The sequence below is a fragment of the Arachis ipaensis genome, chromosome B1 (assembly GCF_059453495.1).
Source record: "Arachis ipaensis isolate K30076 ecotype BB chromosome B1, ASM5945349v1, whole genome shotgun sequence".
Classification (NCBI taxonomy): Eukaryota; Viridiplantae; Streptophyta; class Magnoliopsida; order Fabales; family Fabaceae; genus Arachis; species Arachis ipaensis.
Genome location: NC_142436.1, coordinates 5,150,921 through 5,165,800, shown reverse-complemented (window position 1 = coordinate 5,165,800; position 14,880 = coordinate 5,150,921). Strand labels below are relative to the sequence as shown.

The window sequence follows — 14,880 nt, the reverse complement described above, 5'->3', positions numbered from 1 at the left end:
AATTATACAAAATATTCAATTAAATGTTAGGTATATTCATTTTGTTTAATAAAATATTTTATTAATTCTAACATTTTTGTCATAGTAGAGACTTAATTATAAAATCTGATATAGTATAAGGACTCAATAAAAAAAAATATAGAGACTTAATTAAAAATTTAATAAAATTATAGGAATCCACGTAATCATTAAATCAAGGGTAAAGGACAAATTCGTCCCTGACCTTTTAAATCTTGGACTTTTAACTCCCTCAGGATTGGAAAATACAAAACGACCTTTCACCAATCAAAACGCCATACAAACCGGTCCTCTCGTTCAATTTGGTGTCCAACACGTAACAGATTATGTTTACCTGGTGCCTATGTGGCGTGGATATGCGCATGTGTCTTCAGGATGGTGGTAACGGGCTGACGTGGTGCTAGTGGAGAAAGTAATGGGACAATGTAGTCCTTGGGCACTCGCACGACGTCATTTCTGGTTAATGTTTTACAGTGGTGAGTGTGACTTATGAAATACGCCAGTGCTGCCCATATCAGTGAGAAAGAATTACAAGAAGCCCTAGCACTACTAAGCTTTTTCCTCCAAAAAATACAACGCTTCGTCTCCGCATTGTCGTCGTTGCAGTTCCGTGGAGGAATTCCATATTGAAGCTCCGTGGTTATACCTACGTCTGCCGTAGAGAGTGGTAAGTACATTGATGTTCAATCATTCTGCTTATGGCCGTTATTTGCTATCAATGTTGTAGGATGAGACTAATAGGGATTGTAACTGATTGTCATAGGTGATTAGTTGTGGGGTTAGTCATTTGCCATGTGTTGTTTAGAGAGATTTTGGAGATTTAGATAATAAGGGGTGGTTTTGTGTTTTGTTGTGGATTGAAAAATTTTGCAGATGGTTAATGTCTTTGGTGTTCCCGTGTTCCATCATAGGGGTAACTTTTCACAGAAGGCTAGCGGTGAGTTAGTGTATCTTAATGGTCAAGTTGAGAAGTTTCCTCTGATGGACTTGGATTTTGTCAGTTTCAGCGATCTGGTCACGATGTTCAAAGGACTGGGATATCAATCCTATAAGGAGGCTTACTGGTATGATCCAAAAAGTAAAGATATGGATTCAGGGTTGCATGTATTGAGGGGGGACGCAGGGATCAACCAAATGCGACAGGCTAAGTTGAGGAACAAAGATACTGAAGAGTTTTACATTTTTTTGACCATCCTATTGACGAACCTGAGATCGCAGATGATGATTTTGAGAAAAATGCTAAGGTTGAGGAAGAAGTCAATCCAAATGACTTGGAGAAGTCGGATGGCTCGTCTACCGATGATGATAGCACTAACAGTGATGAAGATGAGCCGTATAAACCACCACCAGCTGGTTATAAAAGTGGGAGTGATACTGGTGAAGATGATGAGGGCAGAAGGGTTAGAGATGCCAAAGGGAAGAGGAAACATGTGTCTCCATCATCAAGGAAAGGGGTTGATCCCAATGAGAAGCCAAAATAACAAGCTACACATGAGTTTAAAAGGCAGAGATTTAAAGCAAGAAGGGTGGGCTCAGCTGGTGAAAGTTCCTCAAAGTCTACTGGGCTTGCTAAACAGCCCAGCACTAGTAGGCCTGGAAGTCAGCCCAACATATCTAGGCCTGCTAGGGAGCCCAGCATGAGGCCATCCGTTGCAGATTATGTCAGTGATGTAGACACTGATAATGAAGACATTGTGTTTGAGTACGAGTCTGAAGAGCTACATACCCCTGTCTCATCAGAGGAAGAAGGGAACAAACCACACTGGTCTGAGTTTGATGAACACTATGGCTTTGGAGAAGGCAGATTTGAGCTAGGCACAAGATTTGCTACAATAGAGAGGTTCAAGGAAGTTGTGAAGGATTTGTTTATTGCTGAGGGGAGGGAGTTGGTCTAGATTAAAAATGATAAGAAAAGGGTTAGAGTTGGCTGCAAGAATGAGAATTGTCCCTGGATTGCTCATCTATCATACAATAAACAGCTGCAGTGTTTCCAAGTGAAAACCTATAGGAGTAAACATACATGCACAAGAGATCTGGAAAGCAATGCTGCTGACCAACACTGGATCAGCAAAAAAGTGGAGAAAAGGATGACCACCTATCTCCATATGAACACACATGAGGCCATTGATTTTTTAAAAGAAGAGTTTGATCTAGTACTACACCCTAAAATGGTTTGCAGAGCTGTGATGGAAGCCAAAGACAGGATCATGGGAAACGAGGTAGAACAGTATGGGAAGCTTAGAGACTATCTAATGGAGATACATAGAAGCAATCCAAGGTCTACTGCTTTGTTAGACATTATTCCCCAGCCACAAGCACCCCCAACATTCAACAAAATGTATATATGTTTCGATGCCTGCAAGAGGGGATTTAAGAGTGGATGCAGGCCATTGATTCACTTGGATGGAGCATTCCTCAAGACCTATCATGGGGCCAATTGCTGTCTGCTGTGGCACAGGACGCTAATAACCAGTTTTATGTCATTGCATTTGCTGTGGCAAGGTCTGAATCGAAAGAGTCATGGAAGTGGTTTCTGACCCTATTACAAGAGGACATTTGAGATGTGCAACAACATGGTTGGAATTTTATGTCCGACATGCAAAGGGTTAGTAAGTCAGTTTCTCTACTTAATTTAAGTACATATGATGCAAAATGATGAAAGTCCTTGTTGAACCATTCTATTTCAGAGACTGATGCCTGCATTGAAAGAGATAATGCCAAATGCACATGTGCGCAATTGTGTCATGCACATGTGGAAGAATTTTATCAACCGTTTCAAGGACTTATATATCAGGGAAATTGTGTGGGACTGTGCAAAATGCACAACTGTGGCTGAGTCCAAGACAAGAATGGATAGGCTAAAGGAAGTTGATCAGGATTCCTGGTCATACCTGATGAAATTTGAACCTTCAACATGGGTAAGGGCCTACTTCAGTCATGGTCCAAAAGTGGACAACCTGACTAACAATATGTGCGAGTCTTTCAACTCCAAGATCACCAAGTACAGATGCAAACCTATACTCACAATGTGCGAAGAAGTGCGCTGCTACCTCATGAGGCGTATGGTTCAGCACAAGAGACTGATAGATTGCCATCATGGAAAGCTTGCACCGGTTCAAGAGAAAGGTTAAAGAGGCTTGTTAAGCCAAGTAACAAATGGACTGCGGAGTGGATTGGTGATAACAAGCGCAAGCAATTTGAGGTCACATACAAGGGATCTAAGTTGGATGTGGACCTAATTAAACACACATGTACATGTAACAGATGGCAATTAACTGGTCAGTGTGTAATTTTATTTCTATAAATGTTTCTTGTTGGATTTGCCTGCCTGTTGTTGCTGTAATTTTACTTATGACATTATTTCATGTTGGATTTGTCTGCCTGCTGTTTCCTTACTTGCATATGTCCAATTGTTATCCTTAATTTGTATATGTCTAATTGTTATCCTTAACTTGTTGGATTTGCTGGGAAAGGGATGCCGTGCACTCATGCAGTTGCAGCAATCAAAAAAAGACATGACAACATGGAAGATTATGTGCATCCATGGTTATGCATGGAATCACTGAAGAAGACTTACGAGCACTTCATTCAACCTGTTACAAGTGAAGAGTTCTGGATACGGTCTTATCAGACTAGGCCTGCTGCACCTGTCATTAAGCGGCCAATTGGTCATTCAAAGGTACATAACAGGCAGAAGGACCCAGCAGAAACTGTTATCGAATGTGAAAAACTGAGGAGAAGTTTCTATGTGACCTGCAGCAAGTGTGGTCAAACAGGGCACAACTATAAGACTTGCAAGGGTGCGCCATCCAACCCAAATTGGAAACCTAAGACCAGGAAACCAAAGAAGAAGATCCAAGACAACCTTTCTCTTGTGGTTATACCACTGTCACAATCAGCACTTGAGGCAGAGGTACTTGGCTGGACTAAGGATCTTTATGTCCCCCCGATAACATGTTATTTAGTTGTCCATTTTAAAAATGTTACAAGACCTGTTTTTATTTTTTAAATTTGCCTCATGGTTTTATTGTCTTTCTTTATGTCAGGGTGAGGAGCATGACTCAGCTACTCCAACCAACCAGAACCATTCTACCACTTCCACAACTCCAGATGTGGCCCAGCAACAACCTGCTCCATAAGTTGCATTTGTGACCACTACTGCAGCTCCTGCAAGACAAGGTCAGGTTCTATTCAAACCTCCAACCAGAGTTCCAGCAAGGCCATCCAACAAAACATTCAGACCGAAACAACTAATTAGAAGGAAGGGTGATGGCAAACAACATGTTCAGAAATCACAGCAGCCAAGTGTGGAAGTAGTTGAAGGACCATCTGATGAGACTCTGACTGCAGCAAGCAGTGGAACTAAAAGGATGTTTCAGTTCATCCCCACCGCAGGAGTCAACAATTCCAAAAAATGTTGTTGATATTTTATGAGTCTGATGTAAAATTTGGATCAAACTTATTTTTATTTGTTATACATTGTGGTATCTTTTTGGCAAAACTATGATGCTAAGGTTGCGAGCTATTATCAGACTGCATATCATGTTTTGTTAGGATTGTAATCCTTCAAACTTAAACTTTGGTTCAATGTTAAATGATCTAAATTATTTAATGTCTTTTTCATTCTATCAACATCATATTACATATACCCACCCAACTCCAACATGTTACAGCAACAGCATATCATCATTCATCAAAGGATAATTTAATACAACACTTGTGTTCCAAAGGCATAATTTAAACTACTTTTTCACTTTTCATCCAAGTTTGGCAACAACAGAACCCAAAATTACACTAACCACAACAACAATAAGCAAATACAAATTAACATTCTTCTTCCTCTCTAGATGCAACAGCTTCTTCTCCAAATCAGTGAGTCTCTGTTCCACTACCTTCTTCCCAAGATACAGTTTCAGATCATCAACCTCGTTCTCAGTCATAAACTTGTCCAGAACTCTTACTGTTGAAACATGGTCATCCAGCCATAAGAAGAACTTGCAGTGACTAGGATTTTTCAACTGCATGTTCATCATGGCAAAACAAAAAATCACCAACTTATAATCAAAATAACTTCTTCTTACGCCCGTATAATCAAAATCAATCAAATAAAATCACCAACTTTCCTTAAAGAATGGACATCCAAAGAACAATCTATTTGGGTTCGTTATCGTCCTCGATTTGTACAATATGGTGTACACTCCACATCTACACCTCGGAGCAATGTCGTCTTTCTCCTCTGCAGCTTCCACGCATTTCACGGTCGATGGTAGTGGAACGCGTCTTGCGCTGGATGAAGCTCCATCGCTGGCCATTTACCACTCCACAGTACCACCACCCCCAACCTCTCACACAAATCACAACGGCTATGGCGACAGGGTTCCATTTGAAGAAATAGGGCACACACCAGAAACGACGTCGTACGAGTGTCCAAGGACTACATTGTCCCATTATTTTCTCCACTAGCACCACGTCAGCGCCGTTACCACCATCCTGAAGACACGTGCGCATATCCACGCCACATAGGCGCCAGGTAAACATAATCCGTTACGTGTTGGACACCAAATTGAATGGGAGGACCGGTTTGTACGGCATTTTGATTGGTGAGAGGTCATTTTGTATTTTCCAATCCTGAGAGAGTTAAAAGTCCAAGATTTAAAAGGCCAGGGACGAATTTGTCATTTATCCTTAAATCAAAGAAAAAAAAGCATGCATGAGGCCATGAGGGTGATATTATAATTTGCTGTATACAGCGGTGGAGCGTGTGGTCCCTGCCTCCCTGCAAATGGAAATTGGTATATCCTAATTCTAATTGTACATGTTGCCATTATTAGGCATTTAGGATGGAGTAAGCTTAATTGAATTCTTAGGTTAATTCAAGAAGTTAGAGGGAGGTATTTCATATTTAAAAATATTAGTATATTAATAACACTAACATATCTATTTTACTTTTTATAAATTAAATATATATATATAATAATAAATATAATGTTAGTCAAGAGAGTAATATATTTTAACTTAAAAGATTTTTTATTTCAAGTGTTTAAAATAGGAAAAAAGTTATTTTTATAAATTATATATAATAAAAATGTTTTTGAAAAATAATTCTATACACCAAAATCTTCTCATATTTCCTTTATATAATAAATAAATAATAGAAGAAGAAGATTACAAAAATTATATAGTGGAATTTATAATATATTTACCTTCACAAATGAACATTCAAAATGTAAGTGTTAATATATTTAACTTAATTGGATTGAATAAGTCAAATTTTTATTTATTTATGCTAAAATTTTATCTTTAATTTAAAGGAAGACATAACAAACATTGTATTTTGTATTTGTATTTATATTTTGTATATATTATAAAAACTTAAATTCATATAAAAAACTACTTAATTTCTAAAAAGCAGAACAAGAAAATAAACCCTAATTTCCAAATCCAAATTAAACTATGACCCAATTCTCCGAAATCATCCTCAACAAAAGCTACTTTTACTGTGGTGGCAGCTTCTTCCGGCAACATTTTGAGAATGATATTTTGATTGTCTTGATAGTTATTAACAACTCATATTTTAAGACTTAAAAAAACATCATGTGTATATTATACATCTCTTCACAGTTTTCAGAAGATTGTCACATGTAATATTAATTAACGGCATGTCACTGACTTCAATGTTGTTTCTCTTGTGAACCTCTTAAAATCTATGCTTTAAAAATATGATGGCTCTAAAGCCTAAGCTTATGATATTACATGTAGAAAATGTGAGCTGATGATGAATATTTAAAGGTGATCACTAACATGAAAATATTTTTATTTAAAAATAATAATTTAAAATTATTAAATAATTTAATATGTTTAATTAAATTATTATCTAACAGACCTCAACTATCATTTTACGTAAAGACGCATTTGTTTTTACTATATTTAAATTATTATAAGCTAGGGGATTTGGATCTCTAAATTTTAGATTTCACTTTAAAGAGTAAAGTGTGATTTCTCACCATTTATTTTATAAGTGGGATCAAGAGAAAATATGAAAGAGAAACCATTTAAGAGTCAAAAGTTACACTTTATTCTCTCAAATAAAAATTTAAAATTTAGAGGATCTAAATTCTAAGTTAGGTTAATAATTTCTCAAGATTTTTTTTTTTGGGGTCTTGGGCTAAGCTCAGAGCCAGTTCCTCAAGATTCAAGAACATGGATAGTCCATTTAAGATGAAATTATCTGAGATAACTGCTGCTAACCCCCACTAACGATAATTTGAAGCCCAAACAAGATTGGGTTGCGTTAGAATATATTGACTTTTAATGTTAATTTATTGGGCCTAGTTAGAAAAAACAAATATTATAAAGAAAAGATAGGCCTATTCAGACGGGTTTTGGACCTTAGCCTATTTAGAATGGATAAACTCAGGTCCAAAAAAAAAGATATGGATAAACTAATATAGAAGCTATTATGATTAAGAATAAATTACCATCTGTATCCATGAAAGATATAAACACTGACAAATGTATTTATATAAAAATAAAATGACAATTGTACCCATGAAAGATAATTTCCGTGTGCCAAGAATACCCTAACGGACCAATTGTATAACCAACGTCCGGGTACTCTTAGCACACGAAAGCCATCTTCTGTAATTATAATTTTCGTTTTATTTTTATATGAATTTATTTGTCAGCATCTGTATCTTTTATAAGTACAAATGGTAATTTATTCTTATGATTAAAGCCCTTTTTCTTTTGGTCTTGGAAGATCTGTTGATCATTAAAGAAAAACTAGAATGGAAATGAATGGGATGTAGCCCAAATTAAACTTAAGAATATAAAGACCCATTTTGACTTCCACATGAACCATGATAAAGAATGTAGGCTGGCCCTGACCAAAAAAAAAAATTGTAGGCTATTGACACATGTAAGGAAAAAAAGAAACTTGGGTGAATGGTAGCTCATAAAATTTGATGGATGCAATCTGTGTACAAATAATAATAATAATAATAATAATAATAATAATAATAATAATAATAATAATAATAATATGTTACATGTTCATTTTTTATTTTTTATTTTGTTGGCTAATAATGAACACCCCACATGGGAAAATAAAGGCCTAAAAGACCAAATAATTGAGGGAATCAAAGCTAAATGGCTTTGTTAGAATATACATGTTAAAAAGGTAAAATAACCAACCAAGAGACGACAAAAGGGAATTTTTGTTTAGAGAAAAAAATTATTAAACCTATATGCCTCAAAAAGTAGATTCATTATTGCCCTTTTAAATGAATTCACTTTAGTGTAAGATTATCATTGAGAATAAAATCTAAGATTTTCGTATTTGTTTTAGTATAGATATCCTTTTAAGTTATTTTATCTACTAATTGGTTCGCAGAAGAATAATCATCGAGTTGGGTAACTAGAATCAAATCATGAATTGAGAAGAAAACCAGATTAAAGAAATGACACATGTCATGAACATGACCCAATGATTTTTATATTTATGATAATCATCATAATTATTTATTTTAAAATGAAAATTTGTTTATAAATGATTTAAAACAGTTATTTATCTCTCTGGAGTACTATTATTCAAAAACAATTAATTATTCACTCATCAAATGTTTTTAACTTTGAAAAAGTATAAATAATAAACAAGATTTTTGGCTTTTTATAAAGTCAAGTAAGTTCAATGTGCTCACAAACCTAGGTTTTCACTTTACGGTAAGAGACCTGCTACACATACAAGTTTTTTTGACATACAAGTTTATACAAGTTAATATTAACTTAATAAAATTCACTTTTATAATGCAAGAAAGAAAAGGAAGAGTTTAAATTATACAAAATTTATCAATATACATACACTAAAAATTTTTAAATAATACAATATAAATGACTTATATAAACTTGTATGTATAAATAACTTGTATGTGAAGAATAATTCTTACGGTAAATGGGCCTTGACAAGGTTTCATACTTCATAGCCTTGTAAAACCCACATAATTAAAGGGTAACATCCTAATTAGCATCCTTCATTTATCTCTTTATACAAATGATAACGTAACTCTCCTTTTTCATAAGCGACATCACTCCTTATATTGTTTTTTCAGCGTAAATTATTTTATTAGCTATGTAATTTTATTAAATTTGTAATTAAATTTTTATATTTTTGGTTTAATTATTTTTGTTAGTTTTTTATAATTTTATTAAATTTTTAATTAAATTTTTATATTTTGGTTTAATTATTCCCGTTAATTTTTATTGTTTTATTAAACTTTTAATTAGGTTTTTATATTTTTTTTAATTGGGTCTTTATACCATATCAAATTTTACAATTAAATTCTTATCATAATAAAAATATCAAAATTAACAAAATATTCTGTTAAATTATATAGCATATTCAGTCAAGTGTTAGGCATATTTATTTTATTTAACAAAATATTATATTAAGTTCAATGTGTTTAATTAACAAAATCTTTTTAAAAATTATTAAAAGATACATTATTTCCATTTATTATTTCCCACGATGATATAGAGAACTTAATTAATTATCAGCAAATATGAATTGATTAAGGAGATAATCATATTATTCCTTTAATTAATGATCTTGAATTATAATCTTGACAATAAATAAAAATGTCATTAGAATCTCCCACTCCATTATCAGTCCAATAAAATCGAATTACTCAAATAATAAAAATTCATGGTAATAAAAAGTTAAAAACTTACACGGCATATTTCGAAGAAAAATAGAGTAATATTATAAATTAATTTTAAAAAAAGTTATGCAAATTAGTCTTAATCATTATTTGATAAAAAATAATATATTTTTTTAATTTTTTAGAATATTCAATTAGTCTTTTTATATAAACAAATAATTTAATATGAGAACTAATATGTAAAAGTTTAAAAATCAATTTAATAATTAAAATTTATTAAAAACTAAAGTACTAAAATTTGTTCGATTTCGCTAGAAAACTAATTAAAGGTGTAGCCAACTGAAGTAAATTAGTTGAAAAATCAAGTTCATTACAAAAAAAAAAAAAATTCACTATCCTAATTTTTTGAATTTTAAAATTAAGAAAAAAGAGATTGATTGAGTTGACTTACATTATAATTTTTCTTTAAACTTTTTTAAAATTGATTGGAGGTATTAGAGGGAGTTTAATTAAGAAGGTAGAGTGTTGAAGGGAAAAGCAAGAGGTAGAAGAGAGGAAAAGAGGAGCGTCTGAAATGAATTGTCCTTTGGTGTGTACCAAAAAGGGTTAGGTATAACGTGTTTTTGGTGAATTTAGCAAATAATAGTAATGAGTCCTTTGTGGAGTTTCTGTTGGGAAACAAATTAGCCTTTTTTCAAGTATCCCATATTTTAAGAAAGAAAAAGACACTTTTTGTAGAAAGCGAGTGATCCTCCCTCTCACTCACTCACTCACTAAGATTCACCACAGCTTAACAAATGTGCCAAAACAATAAGTTTATAAATATCTTCATCATCATGCCTCCACCACTACACATTCCTCTTTGTTTTTGTGGCCCCTCAATTATATATGGTTTCGCTTAGACACTATCTCTTCTTTCTCTTGTGCATTTTTTTAATCTTTTTTTTTTTTTTTTGGGAGATAAAATTAGTGTGGGTACCAAATCATGAGAGCATTTGCCTCAACTTTTTACCAAAAAGAAAAAAGTTTTTATATATTTATATAAACTTTATAAAATAACCATTTTTTTCTAAAATATTTTTAAAAAAGGTTAAATAAAATAGTTTTTATTAAAATTTTTCAATTATAAAAAACAATAAATATGCACCATATAGCATTCTTTCAAGATAAGAGTTACCTCAATAGGCACACCCACCTTCCATTTCCATTTGATTGGAGGGTGTTGTCCACGTCAAAAGAGTGTTGCTAATTGCCAATTCCATTCATGTTAATGTATTATATATGATATATTAGTAGCAATGAAGTTTGAATCTATAATTTTATGCACATGTAGATTAATAGATTATATAAATCTTTTATTTTGTTAAATATTAAACCATTCAAAGTGACATATATATATTATTTGTGTATGTGTGTGTGAGAGAGAGATGATAAGGAGAATTAATGAATCATCTTAGGAAATTTTTTAAACAATTTAATTATTATGTATATTTTTTTACCGCTAGTGGAGGATAATAGATCAACAAAGATTGACCATTCATTAATATTTATTTTACTATATTTTGTAATATGAGAATCTGATACATTGGAGGCCGATTTGTTTTTTTAACATTAATTTTGAGAGTGACATACACCAATATTTTTTTTAACATTTATTTCACTTTGTGCATGCAATAATCCATTGTCGAGTGCATTGCCCAGCGATAGATGGGTTGCGGGTTGCGGAATACATGAAAAATAAAAAAAAAATTCAAAAGGACAAAAACTTAAAAATAAAGCATGTTATGTAAGAGTGTTTGCACTTTGCAGTGAGGTTTAAAAAAAAAGGGTGAATTCTATGGTGTTTTTTATTGTTATGTCTAAATTGTCTAATTTATTTTTATAAGTAAAAAATAAAATGTATAAAATAAAAATAAAATATTTAAATTTTATTAAATATTATTTCTTTATCTTTTTTTAATAATTTAGACACCATAGCATTCACCTGAAAAAATCAATCCAATTTGAAAAGTATAATTTGTTTATTTTGACTTGGATCATTGATATTTGAGTGAATACCCAATCTCGCCCCTAATAATTACTTAGAAAGGACTACGAAGTCCTTAAAAAAAATACCCAACTTGTCTCCTAAATTTTATTTTTATGGGACTGATTAGTCCTGTACAAAAAAAATAACAAAAAAAAAAAAACATTGACACAGAGACTAATCAGTCCATAAAAATAAAGCTTAGAAATCGAGTTGGATATTTTTTTGTTAAGAGTCTCATTGTCTTTCGAGATAATTATCAGGGACAGTTTAGAATTTTTCTCTTGATATTTATATATCTAATTATTCGATTTAAGCTATTGTCATTTAAATTGATTCAGTTTATTCAATTTTAAAAAAATAAAATTTTAAAATTTTATTATTAAAAAATAAAAATAATTTTAAGTTAATATTATAAATAAATCCCATCTTATATTCACAAAATGTTTACTAAATAATAATAATAATACATAAAAAAATAAAATATGTAACAATTAATCCCTAATTTTATGTGAGTGGATTAATTGCTAGTTAAATCCAATTCTCAAGAGGGATTCAGTACTACTTTATTTTTAAAGCAATTATTTATCTATGTTTAGTTGTTTACAGAACAATATATAATCCCGCTGTTCTTTTCTTGCAAATTAAAGATCTCAAGTTTTTCTCTTTGCAAATATATAACCAATACTATAGATGTAGAATTCTTTTTTATTATTTATTATAAATATTATTTTAAATTAAAAAATATACTGTCAACTTATTAGTGCATTAGTGGTAATGACTAATGATATTTGACCTATCTAATCAAAATCCTCACTATTAAAAAACATACTATCTCATCCCTGTCTAATGTTTGGTGTCTAGACATATACACCAAAATAATAAGAACTACTCACATAACATCACTCTATTTCTTGTTTCTTTGTCTTTGATTTTGTGTTTGTGTAGAAAGAAATCTCATAGAAAATCTCCTTTTAATATGCGAGCGCAAAAAGCAATTACGCTGGTTCACATAAGTATCTAATTTTAGCTAACCATAGATTAAGAAAATAATTTACAATAATTTGATTAAACATAAATTAAATTGATTATTCACGTACGGATATTCTTATTAATTCTTCTTCTTATCTTCTACAGTACTTATTCTTTCTTTAATTTTCACTTATTCTCTTTCTTTTATTTAATACATTTATTAATTAATAAACAAAATTAATTAATATTTCCTAAATTTTCTACTATAAGATAAATTCTATATTGACTATAAAATTTTGGCAACATTTAAAAAATGTAGCTAAATGTCAGATTACATTATTTTACTATTGGGCAACACTTTTTAATTTAATCAAACCTTTTATTTTATATTTTTTTTTAATTAAAAAATACTGCCAAATAATAAAAAGAATATGGTAACTAGCTACTATATTTTTTTAAGTATTGCGAAAATTTTGTAATCACCACAAAATATATATACGTTACTATAAACCCTAAATACCTTATTTGAAAATAGAGGAAGTATAAAAATTTAGGGTTTTTAACATATGAGCTTTTTTTTTTTTTCACGATATCTCCTAACCGACAGACTAAAGACTAATTCGTTGTAAATTGAAGCTTCATTAAGAGTTTATCGCTGACTAATGAATTGCTACATGTACAAGGTAGAATTCAAACATCCAATACTTATTTATGCAAACTAATAAACTAATCACTAGACCAACCCAACTTGGTTAATATACTGAGTTTCAATTGAAAATTAAAGGGTTTGCCATATGTAAAAGCAATGCAAGTTGGTTCATATATAAATGTCCAAAGGGGATGTCACGAGCTGAGAGCTTTATGGGATGCATCACAAACACAGTGGCATAGGTCCCTCCCATGCCAAATCTTGGGTGAAAGTGATACAAAGATTATTGGCACTTTGCCAATTCCAATTTAGATTGGACAATTTTCCCATCAAACTTGCTGCATTATAGGAGAGAGAAACACACTCTCATCAAGATCAATTAGTCAATAATTTTTTCTTTATATATATGGTTCTTCTTTATGGAATCGAATCAATGATTTGATATATGAACCCAAAAGGGAATGAAATAAAAAATAATTTATGATTGCTTTTGCATGAGAAAAATCAACGGTTGTTATTTGTCATTTTAAGGAAACTTATCACTAATAATTCTTTGAACAATCATATTATGTGTACATTACTCAAAATCAACCATTTATATATAATATATATTAAAATATAAAATATATATTAAAAATAAATTAAATAATATATTTTTATATATAATAATTAAATTAATATCTAATTTTTAATGTACATGTAATATTTTTATTTTTTGGAACATGTGTTTTTTTTAAGAGTAAGAGATCATAATTTAGTTTTTAATTAATTGAAATAATTTTGATATATAATTTTTTAAATAAGAATTCGATATAGTGATAAGAAAATTACATCCTTACAAAAATAAACTAAAAATGATTAGGATTGAGTAATATGTACTAGATCTTTAAATTTGATCTCACTAATTATTGCAAGATTATCTTAGTCAAGATAAGACTTAAATGATTTTTTTTTTTACACAGTATTTTCCATTTTTATACGTCAAGGACTAATTTATCTTGAATTTATGCTCCATTTAAGAATTTGTTGTTAATCAATAGGTTACTGCATACATAAGGCAAGATTCGAAATCCAACACTTATTATTTAAGTGGTCGAGTGAGCTAATTACTCGACCAACTCAAATTAATTAGGACCTAAGTGATATTTAATCTCACCATATATATCTATGTAGATATCTTAAATTAATAATTACCTTTTTATGTGAATTCTTCAAAAAATTCATAAGTGAATTTACTAAATTCAAATTGATAGGAAGACACATGAATTGTCATACTTCTAATAGGATGCTAACTTTTACTTTTTTTTTTCTTGTAAATCATATGTATTTCTTAGTATAGTCCCTCCTTGATTTCTTTTTTAGATTTTGGAATTTTTTGTAAAATTAAATTTATATGTACTTAGTATTTTTTTTCTCTTGATTTTTTTGTCCTTCATTCTTTATTATAAAATTGACTTTATACCTAGTATTTGTCTCGTACAACAACATATTAGTCTTTATTATGTTGAATTGAAAGAAACCATACAAAAAAAAGTATATACTATGAGAAAATTTTTAAA

The 14,880-nt window shown here is 31.0% G+C and overlaps 1 protein-coding gene and 1 pseudogene across 1 annotated transcript; both read left to right on the top strand.

The window, feature by feature from the left end:
- Positions 1–891: 891 nt before the first annotated feature.
- LOC148575597 (uncharacterized) lies at positions 892–1,913 on the top strand (annotated as a pseudogene).
- Positions 1,914–2,711: 798 nt separating this feature from the next.
- On the top strand, positions 2,712–4,157 carry LOC148575596 (uncharacterized). The gene is made up of 3 exons (XM_088502437.1): positions 2,712–3,144; positions 3,492–3,931; positions 4,065–4,157. Exons 1-3 carry the CDS (start codon positions 2,712–2,714, stop codon positions 4,155–4,157), a joined length of 966 nt encoding a protein of 321 aa, XP_088358563.1.
- The last annotated feature ends 10,723 nt before the right edge of the window (positions 4,158–14,880 follow it).

Coding starts and splice junctions, on each gene's coding strand:
- LOC148575596 (XM_088502437.1), top strand. CDS start 2,712: ATGCCTGCATTGAAAGAGATAATGCCAAATGCACATGTGCGCAATTGT. Junction 3,145..3,491: donor TGCACCGGTTCAAGAGAAAG/GTTAAAGAGGCT, acceptor TTGCTGGGAAAG/GGATGCCGTGCACTCATGCA. Junction 3,932..4,064: donor AATCAGCACTTGAGGCAGAG/GTACTTGGCTGG, acceptor TCTTTATGTCAG/GGTGAGGAGCATGACTCAGC.